The sequence below is a fragment of the Canis lupus genome, chromosome 24 (genome assembly GCF_011100685.1).
Source record: "Canis lupus familiaris isolate Mischka breed German Shepherd chromosome 24, alternate assembly UU_Cfam_GSD_1.0, whole genome shotgun sequence".
In the NCBI taxonomy this organism is placed as follows: Eukaryota; Metazoa; Chordata; class Mammalia; order Carnivora; family Canidae; genus Canis; species Canis lupus.
Window position 1 is genome coordinate 39,955,259 of NC_049245.1, and position 24,544 is coordinate 39,979,802.

A 24,544-nucleotide genomic window follows, 5' to 3' on the forward strand; every position below is an offset into this window, starting at 1 on the left:
TGGATTAAGAACTTTCTTGAGAATCTGATGAGAACTACAGATCCTCTCTCCAGACAAGATGAATAAACAAATGAGTATTTACAAATGCATACACACATATACACCAAAAAGCAAAATTTCACTTATAATGTCATCTCTTGTCTTTGCCATAAACGTGAAGAACTTGCGTAACAATTGCTGCTCAAAATTCTAGACATCACCAACCTTCCCATAATGCTCGTCTTAGGTTAAGAATCACTTCACTGAAGGAGTCTTTGTTTTCCTTAGGCTATGAGAATTTTTCATTGTTTCAGGCTGTGAACTTCTTTGTCCATCTGGGGAATCCCAAGGAGCCCTTCTTAAAACTAATACTTTTAAAGACATAAAAAAAATACTTAAGAGTTTTTTAAGAATCATGGAAGTACAGTTACCAAATACTAAAGAAGCCAATGTGTCACAGTGTAATAAATGAATTTATGTACATTAAACAGCAGGACCAGCACTAAGGCTAATGATCACTATGATTTCAAAGTAAAGATAAGTGTATATGACGCTGCAAGATATCTTCAACAACTGTAATGTGACATAAAAGTACCTGTAATGTTTTGGTGAAAATATTAGTGGTGAAAATCTTTTTTTTTTTTTAAGATTATTTATTTATTCATGAGAAACACAGAGAGAGAGAGGCAGAGACACAGGCAGAGGGAGAAGCAGGCTCCATGCAGGGAGCCTGACATAGGACTCGATCCCAGGTCTCCTGAATCACACCCTGGGCTGAAGGCGGTGCTAACCCACTGAGCCACCCGGGCTGCCCTTGGTGGTGAAAATCTTGATAAGGCTACTACTACTGTGATTTGGTGTCTACATACAGATGTGAAGGAAATGCTGGATTTCAGTTAGAGGTTTGTGAAATGAAAGATGTAACTTTCTTTCCCATCCAAGTTTCATTGGATCCCTTGAATTCGATGCATAGCTGTCAGGTGAAGGTTTGCTTCATAGCATGGAAATGACTTCATGCATGTTTCACCATCTTATTTTCCCATTGCTTCTTACCGAAACACTGCCTAATTAACAGGGCATTGATGTGACTATGGCATACCTTTAATTGGCTTGGCTCTGAAGCGATGACTCTAACTACCATGCCTATGGCATAGAGGCAGCTAAGAGCAGAAGAAAGTTCTGTTGAAGACCTGTTTAACTAGAACATAAACTACAAGAAGGCAAGGACCAAATCATCACATTCCAAGTAGAACACCCAGCACCTAGCCCAGAGTCAAGCATGGGAAAATCTCTCAGTAGATATTAATGCAATTAAGGAGTATATTTTAGCAACCTGCCATGTGGCCCTTCCTGGAGTGTTTAATCCAAGAAGCCAGCATTTCATGGATGTCCCTGTCTATAGATCTTTGAAGAAAAGTGACCCACTATTAAGTAGAGGGAAGTCACATCCACAGGTATTCAAAAAGAGTTATTTCCAAAAAGAACAAATGATGGGAAACTTACCCTGTATAGGACAGATAGTAAATATTCTAGACTTCGCGAACTAATACAATCTGTCACAACTGCTCAGCTCTGCCCTTGTAGCATGAAGGAGGCCATAAATAATATGTAAACAAATGTGTGTGTCTGTGTGCCAATAAAACTTTATCAATGGACTCTAAAATTGGAATTTCATATCATTTTGATGTGTCATGAAATATTATCCTTCTTTTGATGTATTTCAAAGTCCTTTAAAAATGTAAAAATCATTGTTAGCTCGTAGACCATATAAAGACAGGCCGCAGATGGGACTTGACCCAAGGGCCATAGAGTCGGGGATGCAGCTCTGATTTTACTCTTGGTTGCTAGTGGGTTGGTTTTGCTAGCCTGGGCCGTCTCCACCAGTGTGGGCTTTGTTATGTCCCCTGTTCCACCTTTGGGGATTTGTATCTGCAGATGCTCCACCTGGGCATGTACTCCTCCAGTGTCCCACCCCTCACACCATGGGTGGCCCTACTCAAATATCACCTTCTAGAGAGGCTTCTCTGGTCCCTTCTCAGAGTGGTCATGCTGCCCTTCACACCAACAGCCCCTCATTTTTCCAGCCCCCTTCCTCATTGTTCACAGTGTAATAAATGAATTTAACCAACCAGAGGATTTCCTTTCCCAAAACCAAGGTTGGTTTTAAGTGTAATCCTACTTAAAATTAAATTCTGAGAGAGAGCTGTGGTGTCATATTGGTCATCAAATTGCTTTATGATTTTGTGGAAATGTGCTAGGCCTCAATTTACTTTCTTTCTTAAATGGACTTAATGACACTTGCCCTTCCCACCTCACACCACAGGCGGGAAGGGTAAGGAAGAGAATAAATTTGAATACACTTTCCAGAATGTGAAGAATGGGCTGCCTCCAGGCCAGTGTGATCAGCAGCAAGCTTTAGACACTTGTTCTTCCTTCTCTGGCTATATTAGTCAGCTCAGGCTCCCATAGCAAGGTACCACAGATTGGGAGCTCTAACAACAGAAATTTATTTCCCCAGAGTTCTGGTGACTGGACGTGCAAGATCAAGGTGTCTGCAGGGCTGGTTTTCTCTTTGGCTTCTTTCCTTGGCTTGCTGTTGGTTGCCTCCTTGCTGTCTCTTCACATTGTCTTTCCTCTCTACCCACGAATCCCCAGTGTCTCTCGTGTGTCCTAATCTCCTCTTCTTATAAGGACACCAGTCATATTGGATTAGGACCCTCTCTAATGGCTTCATCTTAATATAATCACCTCCTTAAGGGCTTTTTCCACAAATCTAGTCACATCCTGAGGTACCAGAAGTTAGTTCATCAACATATGAATCTTGAGGGGACACAATTCAGTCCATAACACTGGCTTCCATGTTGGTTGTCAATAAAGCATATGTCATTATTGCTTTAACTTCAATGGTTGCTTCTCATGACCACCATCCAGCCCCTGCCCCTGCCCCTGCCCCTGCTCCTGCCCCCAGCCTCAGAGGGAACAGTTCGTAGCAATGGGAACCTCCATACAAGCTTTCCATTAACGTTCTACACAAAAGATGAGAGGTCTACCCTATCTCCTCATTTATAACTATGCTTCACAGGACCAAAAGTTTCCTAGCAAATTTTATAAGCGAGATATTTAAAATCAATATTATTGCTTCTCAACAGTTGAATTGGGGGTAGAGGAAATAGTTTAATTCCTTCGAGGAAGAGCACCTTGTTCAGTGTTTTTTTCAGTGCACAAACAGGATCACAGGGCAGAGTCTGAGGAAGCCGCCAGGAGTGTGGTTAGCGATGATGGTGTAACTGGGGGCAGGGGAGGGGTAGGTAGAGGAATGTCCAAATCCAGAATCCACCTCTTACTAACCATGGTGACCAATGCTTCATGAGCCAGTTGACCCTTTGTAGAACGATACTGCTGATAATACCCACCTTGGTTTGGCAGGGCAGGGATAGGGTTCTCTTTCCCCCACCAGCCTCACATCATGCCCAGCAGCAGGTGAATCTTCATTATCTGATAACAGCAGGTGTTTTTACTGCCGGGCAAGTGAACCCCAGGTTCTTGAAGGTCTCCTGTGAATTATCTGTGTGTCTGGAAATTTACTTGGTCACTCTTATTTGAGAAGTAACTAGACCATATTGTCAGGAACTTGTAAATGAGGGCCTCTATCTTTATAAACAGTTGCACATTGTGGGGGTTTTTTTATATTTGTAGGTGTTGTGAAGGAATTTACATAAAAATGCAGGTTTTGGGGTGGGGAGGGGAAGAGCAAAAGAAAGAAAGATAGAAGCAAAGAACGTTGTAGTAGAGAATTGCACAAGTCATATATTCTACTGATTCCCTGCAAGAAGGGCAATTGATTAAATGGCAGTAATCAATCAATCAATCAATCAATCATACATTAGAGCAGTAGTTCTCAATCTTGGCAGCATATTAGAATCCCCTGGGGAGCTTTTAAAAATCCCAATGCCCAAGCCATGCCCTGGACCAATTAAGGCAGAACCTCTGAGAGTGAGCCTAGGTATGAGTGTTTTAAAGCTCCCCGGTGACTCCCATGTGGAGCGGGGCCAACGAGGAGAATGTGCTCAGAGGCACAAGGCACAGATCATTCCATGCCACTTACTAGCTCTGAATATAGCTCTGAATATACTAGCTCTACTTAACACCTCTGAGCTTGTTTCCTCATCCATCTTGAAGATTAGACATATTTGGTTAAACACATGGGCTCCACGTCATGAACATGCTTGGTTGATAAATAACAGGTATTTCTTGTTACTATTCTCATCATCCAATGGATGTGAACTCTAGGCCTCCAGGTCACCATCTGCAAAATGGTGAGGACAGGGAGGATCCCTGAGGTCATTCGCTTCCATTTTCATGACTCTACAAGGGTAGAGCCATGGGCAAAGTAGGAAGAAAAACTCATGTTTCTTCACTGAATGACAATGATGGGCCAGGCACTGGGCTGACATGGCACTGGGCGCTTCGGAGATGTGTTGAACAAAACAGTCACCATCCCCACCCTCCTGAAGGCTAGTGGAAGAGCCAAGCATTAAACCAATACTCACTTTATTAATAGCAAATTGGAGATAGGAGAGAAAAAAATCTGGATTTTCTTTTTCTGGGGTAAGAGAATTTGCTTATTCTGGAATAAGCAAAGGTCTTTCTGACAACATGAAACTTAAGCCAGTGAGTAAGTGATCGAGTGTGGAGCAGGAATCATCCAGGCAGGGTCATGGAGGGGCATTTTAGATAAGGCATACAGCAGGTTCACAGATTGTGAAGTGGGAAGGAGATTGACATTTCTGTGGAGATTTTGTTTAAAATATAAATAAATGAATTTTTTACTCTTTTTTTTTTAGAGCATCTCAAGGGACTCAGGCATTCCATAACATACTTTGGAAAAACATTGGTAGAGTTAGATGAGTCTGGGTGAGAGATCCATACAAATCTTGATTTCACTCCAGCTTCACGAGGAAATAGCTGTGTGGGTGGAGGGAACAACTTAACCTCCTGATCTTCTGGTTCTTCATTTGTAATAGGAAATAACTTAGAGTTTCCAAATCCTTTGTGAGGATTTGTAACTACTGGTAGCCATCGAGTTGGTAAAGGGTACTAGTTATTATCATGAACAGCATGATACTTTGGGTGACAGAGAGACCTGGGTTCACACCCTGTTGTATCATTCTGCAGGATCTTGGCCCTATCACTTAAAGCTCTGGCTCTCTGTTCCCTGACTTCTGAAAAGGGGTTCATAAGAGCTACATTTGGAGATTATTATAGAGATTAAATAAAACAACAGCAGTCAATCTTCAAAGAGCAGGTACCCAATGAATGAAACTATCACTAAAAAGAAGGAAAACTTCTTGGAAACTGGGAGGGTTTACCTGAATTATCTAAACATGGGTTCCTACCCATTAATCCCCTTTTCCAATGTAGGCAACACTACAAACAGTGCTGCCATGGGCTTAGATACATAATCACAAAGGTAAAATAATAATAATAATAATAATAATAATAATCTGCCCTGTTTATTTGTCATGCTTGGAGGGCATGCCGTTCTTCCTAAACACCAACAACTCACATTTAGGCAGCAGTAATGTCCCCTAGCTGTGTCCACGCAGTGAATCTCGTTCGGTTGTAAGTTAGTTGTAATAAATAACATTTGGCTCTGCACTCCACTTAGAGAAGATGGGTTCCATTGTGAATCATGTCGTTGGCGGTTTGGACTTTAAGCTGTCCGAGTTGTTTATGGTGGTGTTTGCCAGCATCTAGACCCCTTTCAAACAATTTAAGTGCCCTTTTGGAGTATATGAATGTGGCTCAATAAAAATGGGTACAGGGAAATTGCTTTCTTTCTCTCTTCTATGGCCGTGCACCAAAATCAACCATCGATGAGAATCGTCAAAGATGAAATACATAATTGCCAAACATGAAATTATAATTAACATTGAAACCACCAAGGACATTTTCCCTTTCCATTGTCAGGATGTTGTCCTGATCTTCACCATCCTTCTAATTCCTTTCTCAAAAGGACAACAATAGCTGAACAGTTTTTCAGTCCTTATTTTTCATTATATGGCATTACTAAGCAATATGCCTTTAAAAGATTCTAGTTAGTTCCTCTGACAGCGATAAATATTGGTTCGAGAACAAGCTTTGAAGCCAGACAGACCAAAGTCCAAATGCCAGCTCTACTACTTGCTACCCATCTGAATTTGGTTAAGAAATTTTGTCATCAATGAATAGGGACAATGTGATCTACTATCAGGTATTACTGTAAATGCAGAGCTTGTAATGAGCACTTAATAAAATGGTAATATGACTGTTTTCTACTTTCTTCTTCTTAATAACCACATCAAATGTTTTAAAATGCTATTTTATCCTTTTTTTATAAAAGGGGAAAACTTTTCTGAGTTTCGCATCTGAATTGACAACTGATTTCTTTTTAACATTTAATGCATGAACTGAAGAGTCTCTCTTCTACTTAGTTTTTCAAGTTTTCAGAAGGAAAGAATAATTCACTTTCCAAGACCAAATGATTACTTATTTCTAACACATAAGCAGAATTTTATGTGTGTATTTTCTTAATTTATTCTACATCTTATTGCACAGGACTTTTAAGGTGCTGTATTGTATGCAAGGAAATAAAATCATAAAAGAAAAGAAAATAACTTTTTAAAACATACATTTTATTGTGTACCCAGCACCACTGCACGCAAGGTACTATTATTAGCCTGATTTTGCAGATGTGGAATTTAGGTTCATAAAAGCTAAGTCATCTCCCCCAAGATCCCACAGCTAGTAGATGACAGAGCCAAGCTATTAACAAATGTGCCAAAAGAAAATAAAGAATATGAAAATGAAGAAAAAGAATATGAAAAGAAGTTGTTGGGTATATACTGGAGTCCCAAGAGGCTACATAGTCGATAAAGTTGGGCCACCAAATGCACGCTGAGCTTCCCAGTAGTGAAAGCAAACATGGAAACCTGATCCACCCCGAGATCCATCTTTTCCATAAAGAAAATGTATACCGGAATTTAAGATGAAGCAAAACTTTTCCTGATAACTGAATGTCTGGCAGAAATTCCATGCACAACTTTTGCAATGGAGTGAGTACAATCAAGATAGTAGGAGATTCCCAAATAAAACCAAACACTTATTTTTTTTAAGATTTTATATATTTATTCATGAGAGACACAGAGAGAGAGAGAGAGAGAGGCAGAGACACAGACAGAGGGAGAAGCAGGCCCCATGGAGGGAGCCTGATGCAGGACTGGATCCTGGGACTCCAGGATCACACCCTGAGCCAAAGGGAGATGCTCAACCACTGAGCCACCCAGGCGTCCCAAAACCAAACACTTAAAACTGAAACCATTCCTTTCTACAAAAATATGTTTTTCTTAACACTCGGCTCTATCTCTTTTTGATAATTATCCAATCCAAACTTTGTCAAAGCATCATACTGAGGAGAGATTTGTATTAAAACGCTAGTTGGCGGGAGGGAGAATTCTTCTATCTACCTTATCATTTTTATTTAGATTGATGTACCTTTGGTTATAATTAGGGATAACTGTACAGCGGTTAAGACTCCCTAATCCCATTATTAGTTGTCAAGAGATTTTCACAAGGCAGCCCCCCATGCCTTTTCGTTCATTTCTGTGTCTCAACTACTTGGGCAGTCTGAAGTTGAAGAGTGTGCTTTAAGGAACAGATTTTCTTCTGCCATTGAAATCTTCTAAGCTGACACACAGGGAAGGACACAAATGACACCTAGTGACAGCATCTGCGCCACTCTCAGGAGGCCCCACGTCTTCCTGCCTGACATTTTTGTTGTTGTTGTTGTTATTCTCCAAGATGTCACCCTGTGTCTGCCAGTTTCATTCCACAGCCATTTCACACATAGCGGTGAAGAGATTTGAAACCATTTCAAGGGTTTCCCATCAAGTAGGCCAAAATGGAAATTATTTTAACAATTATTTTCCCATCAAGTAGGCCAAAATGGAAATTATTTTAACAATTATTTCCAATTTGCCCACTCTCTTAGACACTCGAATTTGGTGGTGTAGGGCGGAGGTAAGCTTAGAAAGTATTCACTGAGGCATTGATAAAGAAAGAAAAACATAGAAAAACTTGCCTTTAGCTTTAGAGCTGTGGGCAGTCGGCTGTCTGGTTTGTGTCATGGAGCATATATTATACATTTGAGGCATATGGTTCATTTATCGCAAGTTGTGTTTTAAAAGAGGAAGTTCAAAAGTTGAGATTTTCCAGTGTGTCGATTATGACCAGCTTGTCATCTGTATTCAGATGTTCCAAGGAGAAGACTATTAAGATCGATAATAATTTTGCATCTTTTTCTTCAATGGTCTAATCAAACAGCCCTTTGACAAAGAATCTGTGTACTCATTGGCACACATCCCACATCAGGAATAATTCTTTTGTGGTTAAGAGTAAGGGAAAAAAAAAAAGAGTAAGGGCTCTAAAATCCAGAAAAGAAAGAAAAAAATAAATAAAATAAAATAAAATAAAATCCAGAAAAGATATATTCCGATTGAATATTGGAATATCCATTTCCATTTATTGTCATGTCACCTTGGATAAGTCACTTCAGTAACCTAAACATCAGCTTCTTCCTCCATCATATTGGATACACCCCCTGTATTGTTGGGACGATTAATGGAAAAAATGTCAAGGGGTGAGGCCTAAAATTAATAGTCATTACCTGGATGTTACTGTTCTATTTTAATTTTTCTATTGACTCAACCTCTGAGATTTATTAAAGAAAGATAAAGTCCCTCTCACCCACCCAGAAGCCCAGCCACTTTATTCTGTCTGGCTTATTTTGTGGCCTCCCTTTTTGAGAGCAATTTGTCTCAGTGTCTGCTTTCAGTGGTGGGAAAAGTATGTGGAAGAAAGAAATCAAGAAAAGGCAAAAACACATCAGATAATATTTGAAAATATTATCCACCTACTTACATGGAGCTGTGTCTGGCATATGAAAAGCATTCAATACATTTAAGCAATTACTTTATTCGTTCTAAAAATTGAAATTGGTCCACCAAAGTTTAAGGGTTTCTGCATACAGAGATTTCTCTTAGGAAAAATTAGGTGAAGCACTAATGATGAAATTCAGCAATGTAGGTGAGCCAATTTGGATTTTCAAATTGTAAAATCAATTTGAAAAAATATTAACTGCAGGTTTCTCCCAGGATTACACGGTTAGGAATCACACGTCTCCATAACCACTTTGCTTTCTTATCACAGTCTTTTTTTTAATAATACATTTTATGTATTTTCAGCATTTATATTGCACTGTTTTTTTCATTTTTAACCAGTTTTTAGAAGCCCAGTATTAGGAGCCAGATATCCTGATTTCATCACTAATCACTATGGGAGCAAATTATTTAAACCCCCTTGACCTCAATCTTTTTATCTTTGGGGCTACTAATATTTATCCAATATATTTCAGAAAAGTATACACATACACACATATTATACATTGTGTATAAGAGTAGAGATATAGATATAGATATAGATAACATTTGAAAAGATGTAAATTGTTTCAACATGGCAAAATAAATTATTCTTTGAAGTTGAAAGTACCGAGCAGATGGCAAAGCTTGTTCATGTCCATTTATGTCTCTAAGGACTAACTGTCCTAATCTCTTTTCTCTTCGCATGTTGTACGTTGTCTCTTTCATAGAATTAGAGAAGTAGGATTCCAGGCAAATCTATTATTTGCTTTTATATTATCTTAAAGTATTTTAAAATACTTTAAAATTCTTTTTTCATGTTGTCTTTAGGGCTTCATTCACTCAGCATATATTTATCAAGTACATACCACGTATCAGATGTTGGCTTATCTGCTTGTTATGATCAAAAAGCACAGTCAGGGCACCTTGGGTGGCTCAGTGGTTGGGCCTCTCTGACTCTTGGTTTCAGCTCAGATCTTGATCAAGCCCTGTGTCTGGCTCCACACTTAGTGGGGAGTCTGCTTGAGATCTCCCTCTCCTTCTGCCCTCTCCACTGTGCCCTCTCTCTCTCTCTTTCAAATAAATAAATAAATCTTAAAAAAAAAAAATAAGCACACTACCCCCACCTTCCTGGCGTTTACAGTATAGGGGGCAGACACTAAATTAAAAATTAAGCCTATGACTAATTTTATAAACTGCAGTAAGTCCCATAAGAACAACATATAAGGTGCAAGATTATATCAAAAGAACTTGGTCAAGCCCCGAGGGTGAGAAAAGGCTTCTCTGAGGAAGTGACATTCCAGTTAAGACTTCAAGAATGAGAAGGTGCTTGCCAAACGAATAGAAGGAAGAACATCATAGACAGAGGGAACAGCACCTACAAAGCCCCCAAGCATGTTAAGGATGCTGTCGGAAGGTCCCTGTCCTTGGGACAGATCAGCAAGGGGCCTAGAGACCCAAGTAAGGTCAGAGAGGTGGCAAGGCCAGATCAAGCCAAAAGTTTGAGTAATACAGGGTTTTTCCTGAGTGCGGTGGAGGTCACCGAAGGACTCTAAGCTGGGAGGAATTAGGGAGTGACTGCTGCAATCTAATTAAAGTTTTCATAAGCTCACTTTGTTTGCCATATGGAAGATGATGAGCAGGATGCAGAGCAGAGTAACGCAGTCCTGGGGGAGGGTACTACCATCATCTGGGGAGGATACGCTCAGGCTTGAACTGGGGTGTTGGGGAAGGCATGGAAGTAGATTCTGGCGAGAGCTTTTATGATGAGGTGTCAAGGATGACCCAACTTTCTGGCCGGAACACTTGAGTGGCCCGAGGTTCCATTTCCTATGAACAGAAACACTGGAGGAGAAATGGGCTGGGGAGCGGGGGAATTCAAGCTCCCTGCTTTAGAAACAGTTGCCTCGGATGGACTTGTGGGACACTCACGTAGAGGCGTCAAGAAGGCGGTTGGATGTACGGATCTGGAACACGCAGTCCTCGGCACACAGGTGATAGCTGACATCACACTCCAGATGCGTCTGCCTACACGGGGCCCGTGGAGGGCAGGGGTCCTCAGCCTTTGCAGACCCAGCCTGGACATTTCCCAACAAACATTTTCTGATTTCCCCTTTACGATCCAGAAATGAATTCAGAGATCACATGACCAGCTTACATACATCATTTCCAAAAGAAAGCATCTGGTGCGATGAGTGTACAGTGAGAAACCAAAGGAAAACGTTTGGGCACAAAAGTCCACTCGAACAGGACTCCTCAAACATGAACAGCATCCCCTCACATCCTGTGAAATGCAGATTCTGAGTCAACAGGACTGGGGACAGGCCCCCTGCACTGGTGATCCCAATGCTACCGTTCTGTGGGCCGCACTCAGGTACGAGGTCCTCAAAGGATGACAAGGAGGTCCACTGTGTGCTCATATATGTAGACTCACTGTGAACATGTCAATGACAAGTGCAGGTCAGTTCCGGGGCCCTTGAGTGGGCATCTCAAATACCATGAGTGGCGATGCCACAGGTGACTTGATTTTTTTTTAAATGGCCAGGAACTCCCGTGAAAATTCCAAAGAAAACAAGCTAGTTCTTCTGTGTTTGCAAGAGGATTTTATTTCTGGACAATGCAATGTATATGAAACTGTGCGCCAAATACTTCGTGTTTATATGTAAAATGGAATTTGGTTCTAGGCTGAAATAATTATAAAAATATTCTCCATTATGTCAGCGGTTCTGAACTGCTGTGATAGATCATTTTGCTCCCCGGCCCAGGGACATTTGACAACATCCAGGGATATTTTTGGCTGTCACAACTCAAGGGTAAGGGGGCTGCTAGTGAAATCTAGTGGGTGGAGGCCAGAGATGCTGCTACAAGTCCTGCAGTGCCCAGGACAGTCTCCCACAACAAAGAATTATCCAGCCCAAAATATCAATAGAATAGTGCCAAGGTTGAGAAACCCCAACCTACAGAGAGATTTTCAAAAATGGTGTAGGATGAGAGACAATACCACCTTGTAAGAAGCAGTCCCAATGTTGCAAGGTGCCTAAGAGTCCCAGTACCTAAACCATTCAACATTGATGGTGCGCCCATCCTTGTAGCAACCACAGGACTCCCCCCGGGAATAGCAACACATCTCTGAGAACAGGAAAAGTAGAAAAAGAAGAAGGCAGGCCTGAGCAAGGGCCAGGAGAGGAAGGGCCAGCCAAAATGATGTGCCAGAGGGATTAAAAATTCTAGGATTGCCGGGGGTGCCTGGGTGGTTCAGCTGGTTAAGGTCTGACTCTTGATTTCGGCTCAGGTCATGATCTCAGGGTCCTGAGACCAGGCCCTCATAGGGATCCTTGCTGGGCATAGAACCTGCTTAACATTCTCTCTCTCTCTCTCTCTTTCTCTCTCTCTCTCTCTCCCCCTCTCTCTCTCCACGCCCCCTCCCCTGGCCCACTCTCTCTCTTTTTCTTAAAAAAAAAAAAATTCTAGCGTGGCCAAATTAAAGTAGATATAATTCTACACATCTATTGGTGGCTATGTAATTAATACAAAGATAATTACATCTCTTCACCTGCCTCTCCCTCACAAACTCTCCTTAATGAACATTGCCAATGACTTTTTAGATATGCAATTAAAATTTTTTATTTATTTCTGTTTTATTTTTATAGTAGTAGCTTAACATACTATGGAAAGAAAAAAAAAATCCACGCAGCAGCAAAGCATGGCCTCCACAAACAGTAGAGACACAACCAAGAGTAGTTTACACACCTCATTCTGAACAGTGAGAAATTAAACCACTACTTCTCATTCCCTTCATTTTCTAGCTTTAATTTTCTGCAGGGTCCCATCTTTAGACCTACAGAAAACTAAGGTGCTGCTGCTTCTTCTAAGATAAGAAGTAGTAAGGAAAGTTATATCGTATCAAAGTGGCCCAAGATTCAGTTCTCCTCTGTACACATTCTGTTTTAGTACAGGAACCCTGACCTTCTGGAAGAATCCACCATTTCCACCCATCAGGGTGGAATATGAGATCTGTCAGGTGTTTGTTTGTTTGTTTTAAGATTTTATTTATTCATGAGAGACACAGAGAGAGAGGTGGAGACACAGACAAGGGGAGAAGCAGTCTCCCTGCGAGGACCCCGATGCGGGACTTGATCCCAGGACTCTGGGATCATGACAGGAGCCAAAGGCAGACACTCAACCACTGAGCCACCCAGGTGTCCCAAGATCTGTCAGGTTTCAATAGAAGGCACTTGTATCTAGAATTTAACTCAGTAACTATAACTAACTGTACAGATACTCTTGGAGAAATGCTTCTGAATTATTAATAATGTTAGTGTTCAACACTTTACGATATTACCAAACCATCACAGACCATAAAAGAAGCAGTGGTGTAAGAGCCCAGACAACCTTGCACCCAACTACCCTTTCTCCCACTTACCAGCCAAGTGACTGCAGGCCAAATGGCTTTACCTCCCTAAATGTCCATTTCCTAGGCTGGAAGTGTAGACACTACTCCCTCCTGTACGGCAGCATCATGAGGTTGACACAAGTAGAGTAAACTCGAGAAATGTCAAGCTATCACTACAACAGGCTCCTTTCATGCCGAGACCCCAAAAAGCCAAAGACCTGTGCAAAGAATCACAGAAAGTCAATAATGAGGTCAGGACTGCGATCTTAGGAGCTGAGCACCTTCATTATTTTTACACAAGAGTCTGCCATGAAGATATTTTCCAGAGAAACAACACCTAAGGATATTTGTGAGTGTTTTATGGGAAAGAAAAGGGTCATCAAATAAATCTGGGAATCACTGGGTTAAATAAAGACCCATTGTGTTGGGTTGGGTTGGGTTGGGTTTTGGTGGCAGGACTTCTTAGAGCCTTTATTATGCTAATGTTATTGTGAATTTCCAAGTAGGGGACTGTAGTATAATACAATTACTTTTTTTCATTCTCCTCCCTCCTTTCCCCAGAGCAAACTTTGCCCTAAGAGAAACCCAGGCAGAGGAGTCTGGGTGTTGAACAAATCCAGAGAAATGACAAATGAAACCAAGTTCTCTAAAACCAGTATCACGTTAATATGGTCAGGGAGGAGAGAAGGGGGGCCTCAAAAAGAGCATGTGTCAACCCTCCAGCCAGGACCTCACAGTGCAAGACACTTTCACCCTTTAAGAAAATCCACTGGGGGGCACCTGGGTGGCTCAGTGGTTGAGCATCTGCCTTCAGCTCAGGTCATGATTCTGGGGTCCTGGGATCGAGTCCTGCATCAGGCTCCACACAGGGTGCCTGCTTCTCCCTCTTCCTGTGTCTCTGCCCCCCCCATCTCTGTGTCTCTCATGAATAAATAAATAAAATCTTTTAAAAAGAGAAGAAGAAAGAAAATCCTCTGCTCTCTTCTTCTTTCTCCCTCTCTCCCTCCTCCTACCTTCTGTGTATACCGTTACAATTTCTGCCCTCTTTCTTTCTCTTTCTCTGACCCAGAGTGACCACTCTCCTCCAAGTTTCCAGACCTGCTAGGGGGTTCCAACCGAGTTAGAGGGAAGACTACTTTGTCTCTGAAATGCAAACCTAACTAACGTCAAAGAGAAATGACTCCTCCCACTGAGGATGACCATCTGTAATCTAGAAGGGCAGTGTGGGGAAGGGATGCCTGAAGTGAGCATGGAAGCTTCTAAATGGGAAAACGTAAATTTAAAGCCATCTTTGGAAAAATAAATAAATAAATAAATAAAGCCATCTTCTTTTTATTAGCCATGTGACCTTGGATAAGTCATGAAACTCTTTGAGACTCTTCTTTTTAAGATAAGATTGTGTCAAGTGTCAGTGGTAGTATGTGTAAAGTGCCTGGCATCTGGTAGGTATATAACAACTGCCTCTAGTGTTAGCATCATGCTACTTCTTACCAAGGAATCACTTATAACGTCTGTTGTGGTTATTTTGTGCATACTTTCTTCACACGCATCAACTGTCAACAGTTTTCAACTTGTCCTTATTCTTCTACTAGAAACTTAGAAGTTTTCCTTTTCCAAAAGACTAATGACATGTAAGTCCAAGGTGTTTTTTTCTCACAAAAACAGGCAATACCACTAAACAATAAGACATGAACAAGGAATGCCACCCAGGTTGGGCTAATGGAAACTATACGCATTCTTACCATAACCTAGATAGCACATATCTGAAAAAAAATTCTCCCAATTAATCTCATACAAGCATACGTTTAAGTAGCAAAGCATACTTTTAAGTAGCACTTCCTCAACCACAAAAACGTTCCTATCTTTTGACTCAGGAATTCCACATCTGGCAACTTAAGTCTATGAATCTATCCCAACAAAACTGCAAGGCTTTAAACACAAAGTTGTTTATCACGGTGTTACCTATAGTTGAATAAAATTGGAAGCAAATGAAATGTCCAACATCATGAGAGCATTTTAGTAAATTCTGATAATGTAGGTGATAGAACTTGTATAACTATTTACAGTGAGGCTTCCAAGTGGGGGGACACACCAAAAAGGAACGCTGCACAATGGGCACTTATAACCCGGTATGCCTCATGTAAACGCACAGGAGAAAACTAGAAGGAAATACAGCAGAATGTGAATAGGAGCTCTCCCTGGATGGTAGGGCCACAGGTTAATTTATTTTTTCTTTTTCAAAATGCTGTATAATGGGAAAGCCATACATTATAGTTTTTATTTTTAATTATGGAAAAGCACACAAAACATAAAATGTATCATCTTGACCATTTCCAAGTGGCATTAAGCACATTCCCATTGTTGTGCAACTATCACTACTCTCCATCTGCAGAACTTTTTTGTCTTGCAAAATTGAAAGTCCATACACATTAAACAACAATTCCCCCACTCCCCAGCCCTTGGCAATGACCATTTCTGCTTTGTGTTTCTGTAAGTTTGTTTGACTACACTAGGTACCTCCATGGAAGTGAAGTCATATAATATTTTATGACTGGCTTATTTTGTCTTAACACAATGTCCTCAAGGTTCATCCATGTTGCAGAATGTATAAGAATTTTCCCTTCCTTTTAAGACTGAATAGTAACCCACTGTATGTATACATATACCACATTTTGTTTATACATCCATCCGTCAACGGACATCTAGTTTGCTTCCTCCTTTTGCCTATTATGAATAATGCTGCAATGAACATGAGTGTATAAATATCTCTTCCAAACATTTTAAAGATTCTTTTTTCCCCTAAGCTGGCTCTTCCTTTCTAGGAATCACATGGTTATATCATACCCTACACTAGAGGTAACTATGATCCCATGCAGAACATTAATACAAATGAAATAGTGCAGGTGGGCCACTTGGCTACCTGGGGGAAATAACCACCTGAGCTATTCCTCAGAAAATAATGCATCTTTCTCTGTTGTTCTGATTCCCGTTACAGGACAAATGCCTTAGTTTCAACTTTTCCAGCCTGGATCCCCCTCACCCTGAGTCCTTCATTGTATACCACCTGCTTCTGACACTGAACTCCTCCTGACACCCTGCTCTGAGAAGACTGCCAAAAAAAAAAAAAAAAAAGAAAGAAAGAAAGAAAAAGAGAAAAAAAGAAAAAAGGAAAAAAAAAAAAAACCCAGCCCAGCCATCTCTCTTCATTCTTACTAACAATTTGGTAATGAAGTATTGATTTCCACTTCTCTGCTTATGGACGATATTAGATTTTCATTGATAAACTGCAAAGAGGCAGTCTCGTCTCCATGGTCCCCTTTTCACTGTCACGAGAAAACAAAGTGCCACTGAAGAAAAATAATGACTGAGAACATTGATGTACTTATTCCGTCGGTCTGTAACCCTTGACAGGAAAGGGCGGGGGAGTATGAGTCCTCATAGTTTAATGTCCAAGTGAGCTGTGCTAGATGCAGACCCTTGGAAGCTTACTTTCCATGGTAATGTCCATTTCCTATTTATAACCCCTCTGGGAACGTTTGTCGAAAGGAAATGTTTCTGTTCAGAGCAACAATTACGGTTGCACCTGGATTGCCCAGTCCTGGCCCTGCACTGGGGAGCCATTCATCACCGCAAAGTGGAAGAATTATTAAGTTAGACCAGAGTTTGAGCCAAGAAAACCTCTGAACAATGTTCATCTTCTGTGAAAGTTGTTCAAACGGTTAGGCTTAACCATGTTGCTGCCAAAGACTTTTTTCCCAAGCGCTGGTGGGCATCTTTTTAATCATCGTCTTTGTTGGTCACACACACACACACACACACATAAAAACCCACAAAAGACAAAAGCAACAACAACAACAAAACAACGGTTTTAAGTCCACATAGGAGACCTGCAACCTGGCAGAAGCAGGGAAGGTGGTGAGAGGCGGGATCGGAAGGCAAGCGAGAAGATGAGATCTCTGCAGGGTGGAAAGTTCAGCGGCCCCCTTGCCCGGGGATCTCTGTCTGCAGGACCTGTTGTTTCTGGACGGGGAGACCAGCTTAGCTCGAGAAGCAATAGAAAGCATGAAATAGGGTGTCCGTTTTAAATGTGTTCCCGCAACTTTTTTCATTAAAACTTTTGAGGGCCCAATTTTAATTTGTGGAATATTCCCGTTAATAATGAGATCTAATTAAGACATCCATTAAAAGCCCGTTAAAGTTAATTTAACGTAAAAATTCCAATAGAACTGTATTAGATTTTCTCCATTAAATTAACGTTATGGATTTTTAACGGATGTCTTAATTATACGTTATTATTAACGGGAATACTGTATTACACAGATTAAAATCAGGTCCTAAGTCAACTTGGAAAAGCTAAGAGCATGTTTTAATATGGAAAGTCTTGCATACCTAGCGCACAGTTTGGAGATTCAGGGGTAGAGCTGTTTACTCTGGTTGAGCATTTCTATACAACTCAAAGCAATCTATAAACAGGCAAATCTATCATTGCATTTAAACAATGAATTTCCTTATTCTCAAAGGACAAATGATGTCTGGATTGTGTTATAAACTGCTGCTCAGCTATAGGCGAAATAGTTAAACTACTCTAGGTACAACACTAGGAACTTGAGGATTCTGAAACAAACAAAAAAAAAACAATTTTGTGATTGCTTTAATTACCGAGGTTATCACACGCAAAAAAATCTCAACACCAACAACACGAAGCCAAATATCCTCTTCACCGTTTCTCCTGGAAGCTGCCTGTTGAAATTGCTTTGGAAATTTTGACATGATCCCTAAATTCAACATTGGGATTAAAAAAAAAAAAAAAAAAAAAAACTTCTTATTTACCTCCTAGGGAAAGTGTTGCCCTTATGCCACATATAATAGCAAATTGCTTTTTTTATGGCATGCATAACCTAGATGGGAAAAAATATGGCGCTTCGGGGAAGGAGGGAAAAAGTAAATGAAGTTCCAGGAATGTCATTCTGAAGTAATGAGGCATGGACAGAAAATATACCCCTCACATCATCGGATTGAGATGGCAGTCGAAATAGCTTCATTGAAGTGTCAGCACTCATCCATCAATCAATCACCCACAAGGAAAAATAGCAACAGTACAACGGGGCGGCTTTTATGGGATTTACTCATGGGCATAGGGAATAGCGGCTCAAATGTAGTTCTGACATGAAAAGCAAGGTGCTGATATTATTTTTTATGATGGGAGGATCATAAAGTGAATTGAGAACAGCGAGGTCTGTCTTTGCTTAACCTATTCAACCAGAAATGAATGGAGCTCAACTGGAAAGGAACAGTCTTCGCATGGGTTAAGATTGAAGGGTGGACTCTACTGAGCACCGTCCTTCGACAACGAAATTCTATTAAAGGAAAATCAATGCATTAGCATTGGGCTTCTTGAAGCCGTTAAAAATTGTCTGCTCCAACCCAGGGTTATTAGATAAAGTTACGTAATTCAGATTCTGTCGCTACCCTTCAAAAGCAGATTCTTGAGCTCTTGCTCCAACTGGAGGGAGACAATACAATTCTCAACTCCATGGAAATTGTTTCCCCTCTAAGAAAAAAAAAAAAATAAATCATCTGCTTCAACATTTAATCTATATGGTTTTGTTAGCGCAATTTCTATGGAGGGGTGGGGTGGGAGGCGAGAGACAAAAATATTGATAAATTTGGTAAGATTCATGAATTGTCACTTGGTAACTGTAAATGTCACTGCTGAGGGACAGCTGTTAATGTTCTCCCTAGGAAACAAGATCTGGGTTCATGCTGTGAGATAAACACAGCCCTGAGTACATTTCTAGAGACCAGGCCTGTCTTTCATTTGGAAAGCCCTGTGAGGCTTCTAGAAACTTCTCTCTGGAGGGAAAAACTAACATGAGCTCAGAAGAATGTTTGTAATCTGCTTTCTGACCACCCTCTTCCTCTCTCAGAGCAAACATAGTGCTGATATATTGGGACTTTAGAACTGGAAAGGAGCATGACGTGCAAATATCATGCTAATCACACTCAAGTATCTCCATTCCACCACCAACACTTGTTATCAGTGGGGGGTGAGAAACTGCCTTTTCTTCCCCCATCCCTCCTTCTAGCTAAGACCACTAACCAGCTGCAAACTAAAATGTCCACTGGAAAAAAAAAATATTTAAGTTTTATGTATTTGGTCCCATTTTGTAGTTCAGCAACTTCACCAGTTGTACAACATGTTACAAAGCACTGGGGTCGGGGGTGGCGGGCACAAGGCAGAATGGGAAACACGATTTATTCAGCCAATTCGTTCCAAAATATTAGGAGACACCTGCTATGTGCACGGTACTATTCTAGGTGCTATGGGATACAGCAGCGAACAATGCAACACAACAGCCTGGCCCTTCTGTACTTATAGCTTCTCCTAGAGGTAGCTGATATCAGACACCTGCCGGAGGAGCTCACAGAGGGTCCAACTCCCCTGTGTCATTTGTGGTTTCATTCCTGTTTTTCAAAATACTAATATTTCAGGATAGGGATTTCTCCTTCTGAAAAGCATACAGAAAGGAAATAGCTTAAAAACAGGTCAAGGCCTAAATGTAGACTATAATCACAGATACATTGGCTAGCCCAGACAGTCCCCACAGAATTCCTTTAAGGCCACAAATAGAGTTCTTCAAACTCACCCCCAAAATGTGCCTGCTTGGGTTGTTTGAGTCTTGCATAATTAATGTCACAGACACAAGCCGCTGAACTTCGTCGAAATGCAGAAAATAAGCTCATGAAATGACATACTTGGGAAGCATTTACGTAACTCTGGTTTAAGCAGTGAGGAGGTGTACATATACGAATTCACTTTTTATTTTCCAGGCTCCACGGACAGTGACACACTAAGAGTCTATGGTTTCCTGAAACTTCTCACAGTCAATCCAAAGATTACAAGGCCTTAAAAGGTGCACGAGTCCTGTTGCTTTTCTATCTGTCACTTCACCGGCTACTTGACTGTGTTCAAATCTTTCTCATTGGGTTTCATTTTTTTAATCTTGTTATATGTTTTTGTTAAAACACACACACACGTTAAAAATGTCATTTTCACATCCTCCTCTACTCTCCTCAAGAACAGAAGCGTGTCGATGTATAGAACTACATATGTGTATGTGTAGCAATAAAGTAGTATCTGTTTTGAACGAGCATTAGGCAAGAAAAAAAATCCCAACTGAACTTTCGGTTTATTTTTTTCCCCTGTGAGATGTTAAAATGCTAATTTCATTTTCTCCCTTCCTATATGTGGCACTTTCTCAAAATATCCATGAAATACTTTTAGACAAAGATTGAGCAGGAGAACGAGATACAAATTTCCATCCCCCCAGACAGAGAGATAGGTTTCCATTGTAGGGAAGCATTAAACATTTTGAAACTTGTGAATCATCTTTAGAATTTCTAGGGGGGAATTTTACCTCTTCATCCAAAGTAAAAGCCACTTATCTCCTTTGGTTTCCTGTGACAGATTCAGAGGCATACGCAGATATACAATTTCCAGGCTCTAGTTAATCTTCTTCCAATAGTTACGAACAATGGGCTAACGGGCGTGGGTGTTTCTCCAAAAATTATTCATGCGCAAGGCAGCCCAAAGCTTCAGGGAAAACTAGAAATGTTTTATGGATTAGAATAGGACTGTTTTAAAATGCTGGTACCAGGTGGAATGCTATTTCTGCAACAGGACTCTGTCCATTTCCTTTGGAAAAATATATTCCAAGTAAAATGGCTCTTCCAAGCAATGGCACCCTTTTATGACACCTTTCAGCACACAAATGATTTTACCAATAGCCATACGATTATCATTAAGGCCTTTGAACAAACGATCTGTTTGAAAAAGATAGATTAAATTCTCACAGCCCTCTCTACAATGTTTGTTTGCTTAAAACCGCTTTTGGAAGTACAAATAATAACTCTTTTGTGAAAACCCCCAGGAGAAGTTGAAAAACTCGAACAAATGCATTACTTACAAAAAGAAAAAAAAAAATCTACCACTCCCTTCAACCCCTCCAGAAAATGAATTTCAGTGTGTTCACTGAATTATCTTGAACCTGAAACCTGCGTTTGGGTATCAGTCCCCAGGTAAAGGCTTATATTTACAGAACTTGCACAATCATACGATTATATCTCAAATGTGAAGACTTTGTACAGTAATATTTTCACTTTCTAAATGACCCATACAACAATCAGGAAGTATAAATGTGTACGTATATTTTTTAAATATACAAAGTTCAACTGGTCTGTGAGGAGAAGAAGCAAAAACTGTTCCCGCCCTGTATTGAGATAAATACAACAGAAACATTCCAGTTTTGCAATACAATATTTTGGCTTATAACACAGCAGATGCTAGAATGTGCAATGCAAGTAAAAAAAAAAAAAAAAAAAGCTGACATACGAAACAATTCTTATTTGGCTCAGGGTTCTTAAATGTCATAATATCTCGGGATACAATATACTTTCTGGTCTCTAATATACTTACATCCTCCTAATCTCTCCTGACTTGGATTCCTAACATCCAGGCACAGTCAGCATGAATCATAAACTTTCAAACCCCTCTAAAATCAAGAAGATAGTTGATCATACACAGTCTTTTTAATGGTCAACCCGTTCTCACTCTGCAGAGCGCTTGTAGCTTTTTAGGAAATTTGGTGTCAACCATATTTATGTTACACATTTGCTCCCTTCTGTTGATTCTAGATTTTTTTTTTTTCTTTTAGAATAGGCAGTGGGGAAGTTAGGGCGGAGTGAGTTAGGAGAATCACATTCATCCCTGCTCTGAAGGAAAGTGTTTATTTGCCAGCGAAGAAAAGCAAAGACATTTTTATATTAGGAAAGCAGACTAGTCATTTTCAAAGAAAAATGACTGCAACCATACCTGTAGAATGTTTCCGTGCAAATGCACTAATTTTCTATCGCCTGCATGCTGTATATAATACATTTGCCTGTATACTAGGAGCAAAAGCCAGGCTGTTTTCCCTGTATACAATGCAGCTTGGATGACTGGGAACGTAAGCCTTCCATACATTTTTATACTGTACATATTTGTATATACTAACTATATCGCCATGTATGAACACAGATTTTGTTATATTTGCTTGTTTCTGTTTCCTACCAAACTGGCCCACGATGGGGATCCTTTTGTATAGAAAAAAAATATGCTTGTAATTTTTTCTTGGTCATTCTCTTTCAATAGCTTACGAAAGAATTAGATCTGAGTTTACAAAGAAATTCTAAAAACCAAGTTTGTCTGCATGAGCCCCGTCCAATTGCTGGATCTAGGGAGGAACCAACGTCCTAATTCAGAGTTTTCCTTTAAAGGCATGCTTTACCCCTTGGGAAAACTGCAAACTCATCCATGTAGAATGATCCTCTTTGTATTTTATCTAATAGTGCCTGAAAATTTTTTTTAATGTCTTCTTAGAGGAAGAATTCATAATTGTCGAAATTTGAAACATTAGCTTAATTTTGTTTTTATGACCTCGCAATTCTCCTCCTTATTTATTCGGTTGCTGTTGTAATGGGGCCCCAGGCCATTCCTGACATCGGCGTGTTCTTCTTCTGCATTAAGGATGTTTTTAAAATTACAGAGATTATTGAGCCAACAGGCTGTTTTAATCAAAACCATGTTTCACTTGTTTTTGATGATTATAAATTGTCCTTGCTATGAAAAAAAAAAAAAAAAAGTTTTCTGCTAGGAAAATTATACCACCCTGTGGCCAAACAGATTCATCACAGATAGGCAGGCATCTGTGCCCACTTCTCTGGGATCTGGAAAATTCTTCCCTTGGCTAGCCACACTTTCTTTTACTCCTCATCATCCCGAATGCCGGGGCTCAATGCAGCCCCTGTTTGCAAATTTCCAAAGGTTTGGCCGAGTTGTCACTGCCCAAAGACAAACAACCGAGCTGGAAATGATGGCTTTCCAGCTTGAAAAAAAGTATGCAGGGATTTTCTTCAGAAAAGGTGCTCCCGCCTTTGTCCCTTGCTGCCACCATCCTGTCATCTCTCCTAATTATAAACAATCTGGTCTTGATACCCCATATAACTTAAATCAGGTCAAAAGAAACATACAGATCAGCCCCTCGCTGAATAAAAATGACTTCGTTTGGATGCACTTAAGACGTATGCCTGTGTCGGATGCTGCAGCATTGAAATTATCTCTATAAGGAGAGATTTTTTAAATACAATTTTACCACTAGAAATAAATTCTCTGATGGTGGAGATGAAGAAAACTCTTAAATTATATCACAGAAGCCATTATTTTTTACATCTAAAGAGTTGGGTGTTTTTTTTTTTTTTAAGAAAATCATTCTACTTTGCGAACTGTAATTAAAGCCCTAAATAATAGATACTACTTCTTTTAGCTATTGTGAAAAACTAATAACACAGTCGCCAAGGTTATATGGAGCCCCTCATTTCCATCAAAAAGGTTTCTATAAGTGTATTATTTACATTTTTAAACATGATGACTCTTTCCTTTGTGACAAAAAAAAAAAATCTTTCTTTTTTTCCACTCAACAGTGGAAAATAGAATGTTTCCCATCTGAAACCTTACGGTAATTTGCATCAGGAAACCCAACTGCTGACATTAAGGACTTGGGTGTGTTCGATTATGATTTTGCTGGAGGCTGTCCCTCATTCTAACGCTGCCGATCTTAAACCACCTTTCTGAGACCCAGCTGATACAGTAGAACCTAGACATGCCTCTCAACACCATTAGCTTTGCAAATGGCTTCGTTTCAGTCAACACCGACTTTCGCTTTGGCCAACTGAATGAAAATTAAAGGAGAGAAGAAGAAGAAAAAAAACACAGATGCACTTAAAACATGAAAAGAATTATTTATATGATAAAAATATATTTAGATTTTCAAAGCACAAGACTGAATAGAAGTGCTCTTTTTATGCTTTGTGAAGATGTTACTGGTAAATGTCTTTCTACATCAGGCTTAATAAATCTGTAATGACATTTGATGGATTGATTTCTGCCTATGTGTGTTTTTTAAGGATGGTAAGAGAGGAGTGAGGCAAGAAAGAGGAGAGGGAGGGAGTAGAGAAACAGCACTGACCCCCAGGGAGGCCAAGCGAGGAAATTATTGGTGGGCCTCTCTCTTGCTTGGACCTACTGACCCGCTTCCAACATCTACCCTCATCTCCAACAGATTTGTTTTTTGCTTTGTTTGTTTTGTTTTTTTACAAATGCCAGCACCCTTGCTTGGTTTCT

The 24,544-nt window shown here is 40.2% G+C and overlaps 1 protein-coding gene across 2 annotated transcripts in view; it reads left to right on the forward strand.

Moving 5' to 3' along the window:
• TSHZ2 (teashirt zinc finger homeobox 2) overlaps nt 1-24,294 on the forward strand; it is a 443,345-nt gene extending 419,051 nt beyond the window's left edge. For both annotated transcript variants that reach the window (XM_038572621.1, XM_038572622.1), the window contains exon 3: nt 16,322-24,294. Coding sequence is in view for 1 of the 2 variants with exons in the window: in XM_038572622.1 (XP_038428550.1) it covers nt 16,322-16,323 (2 nt within the window). In the remaining variant the exon portion in view is untranslated. The remainder of the gene's footprint in view (nt 1-16,321) is intronic.
• Nucleotides 24,295-24,544: the final 250 nt, after the last annotated feature.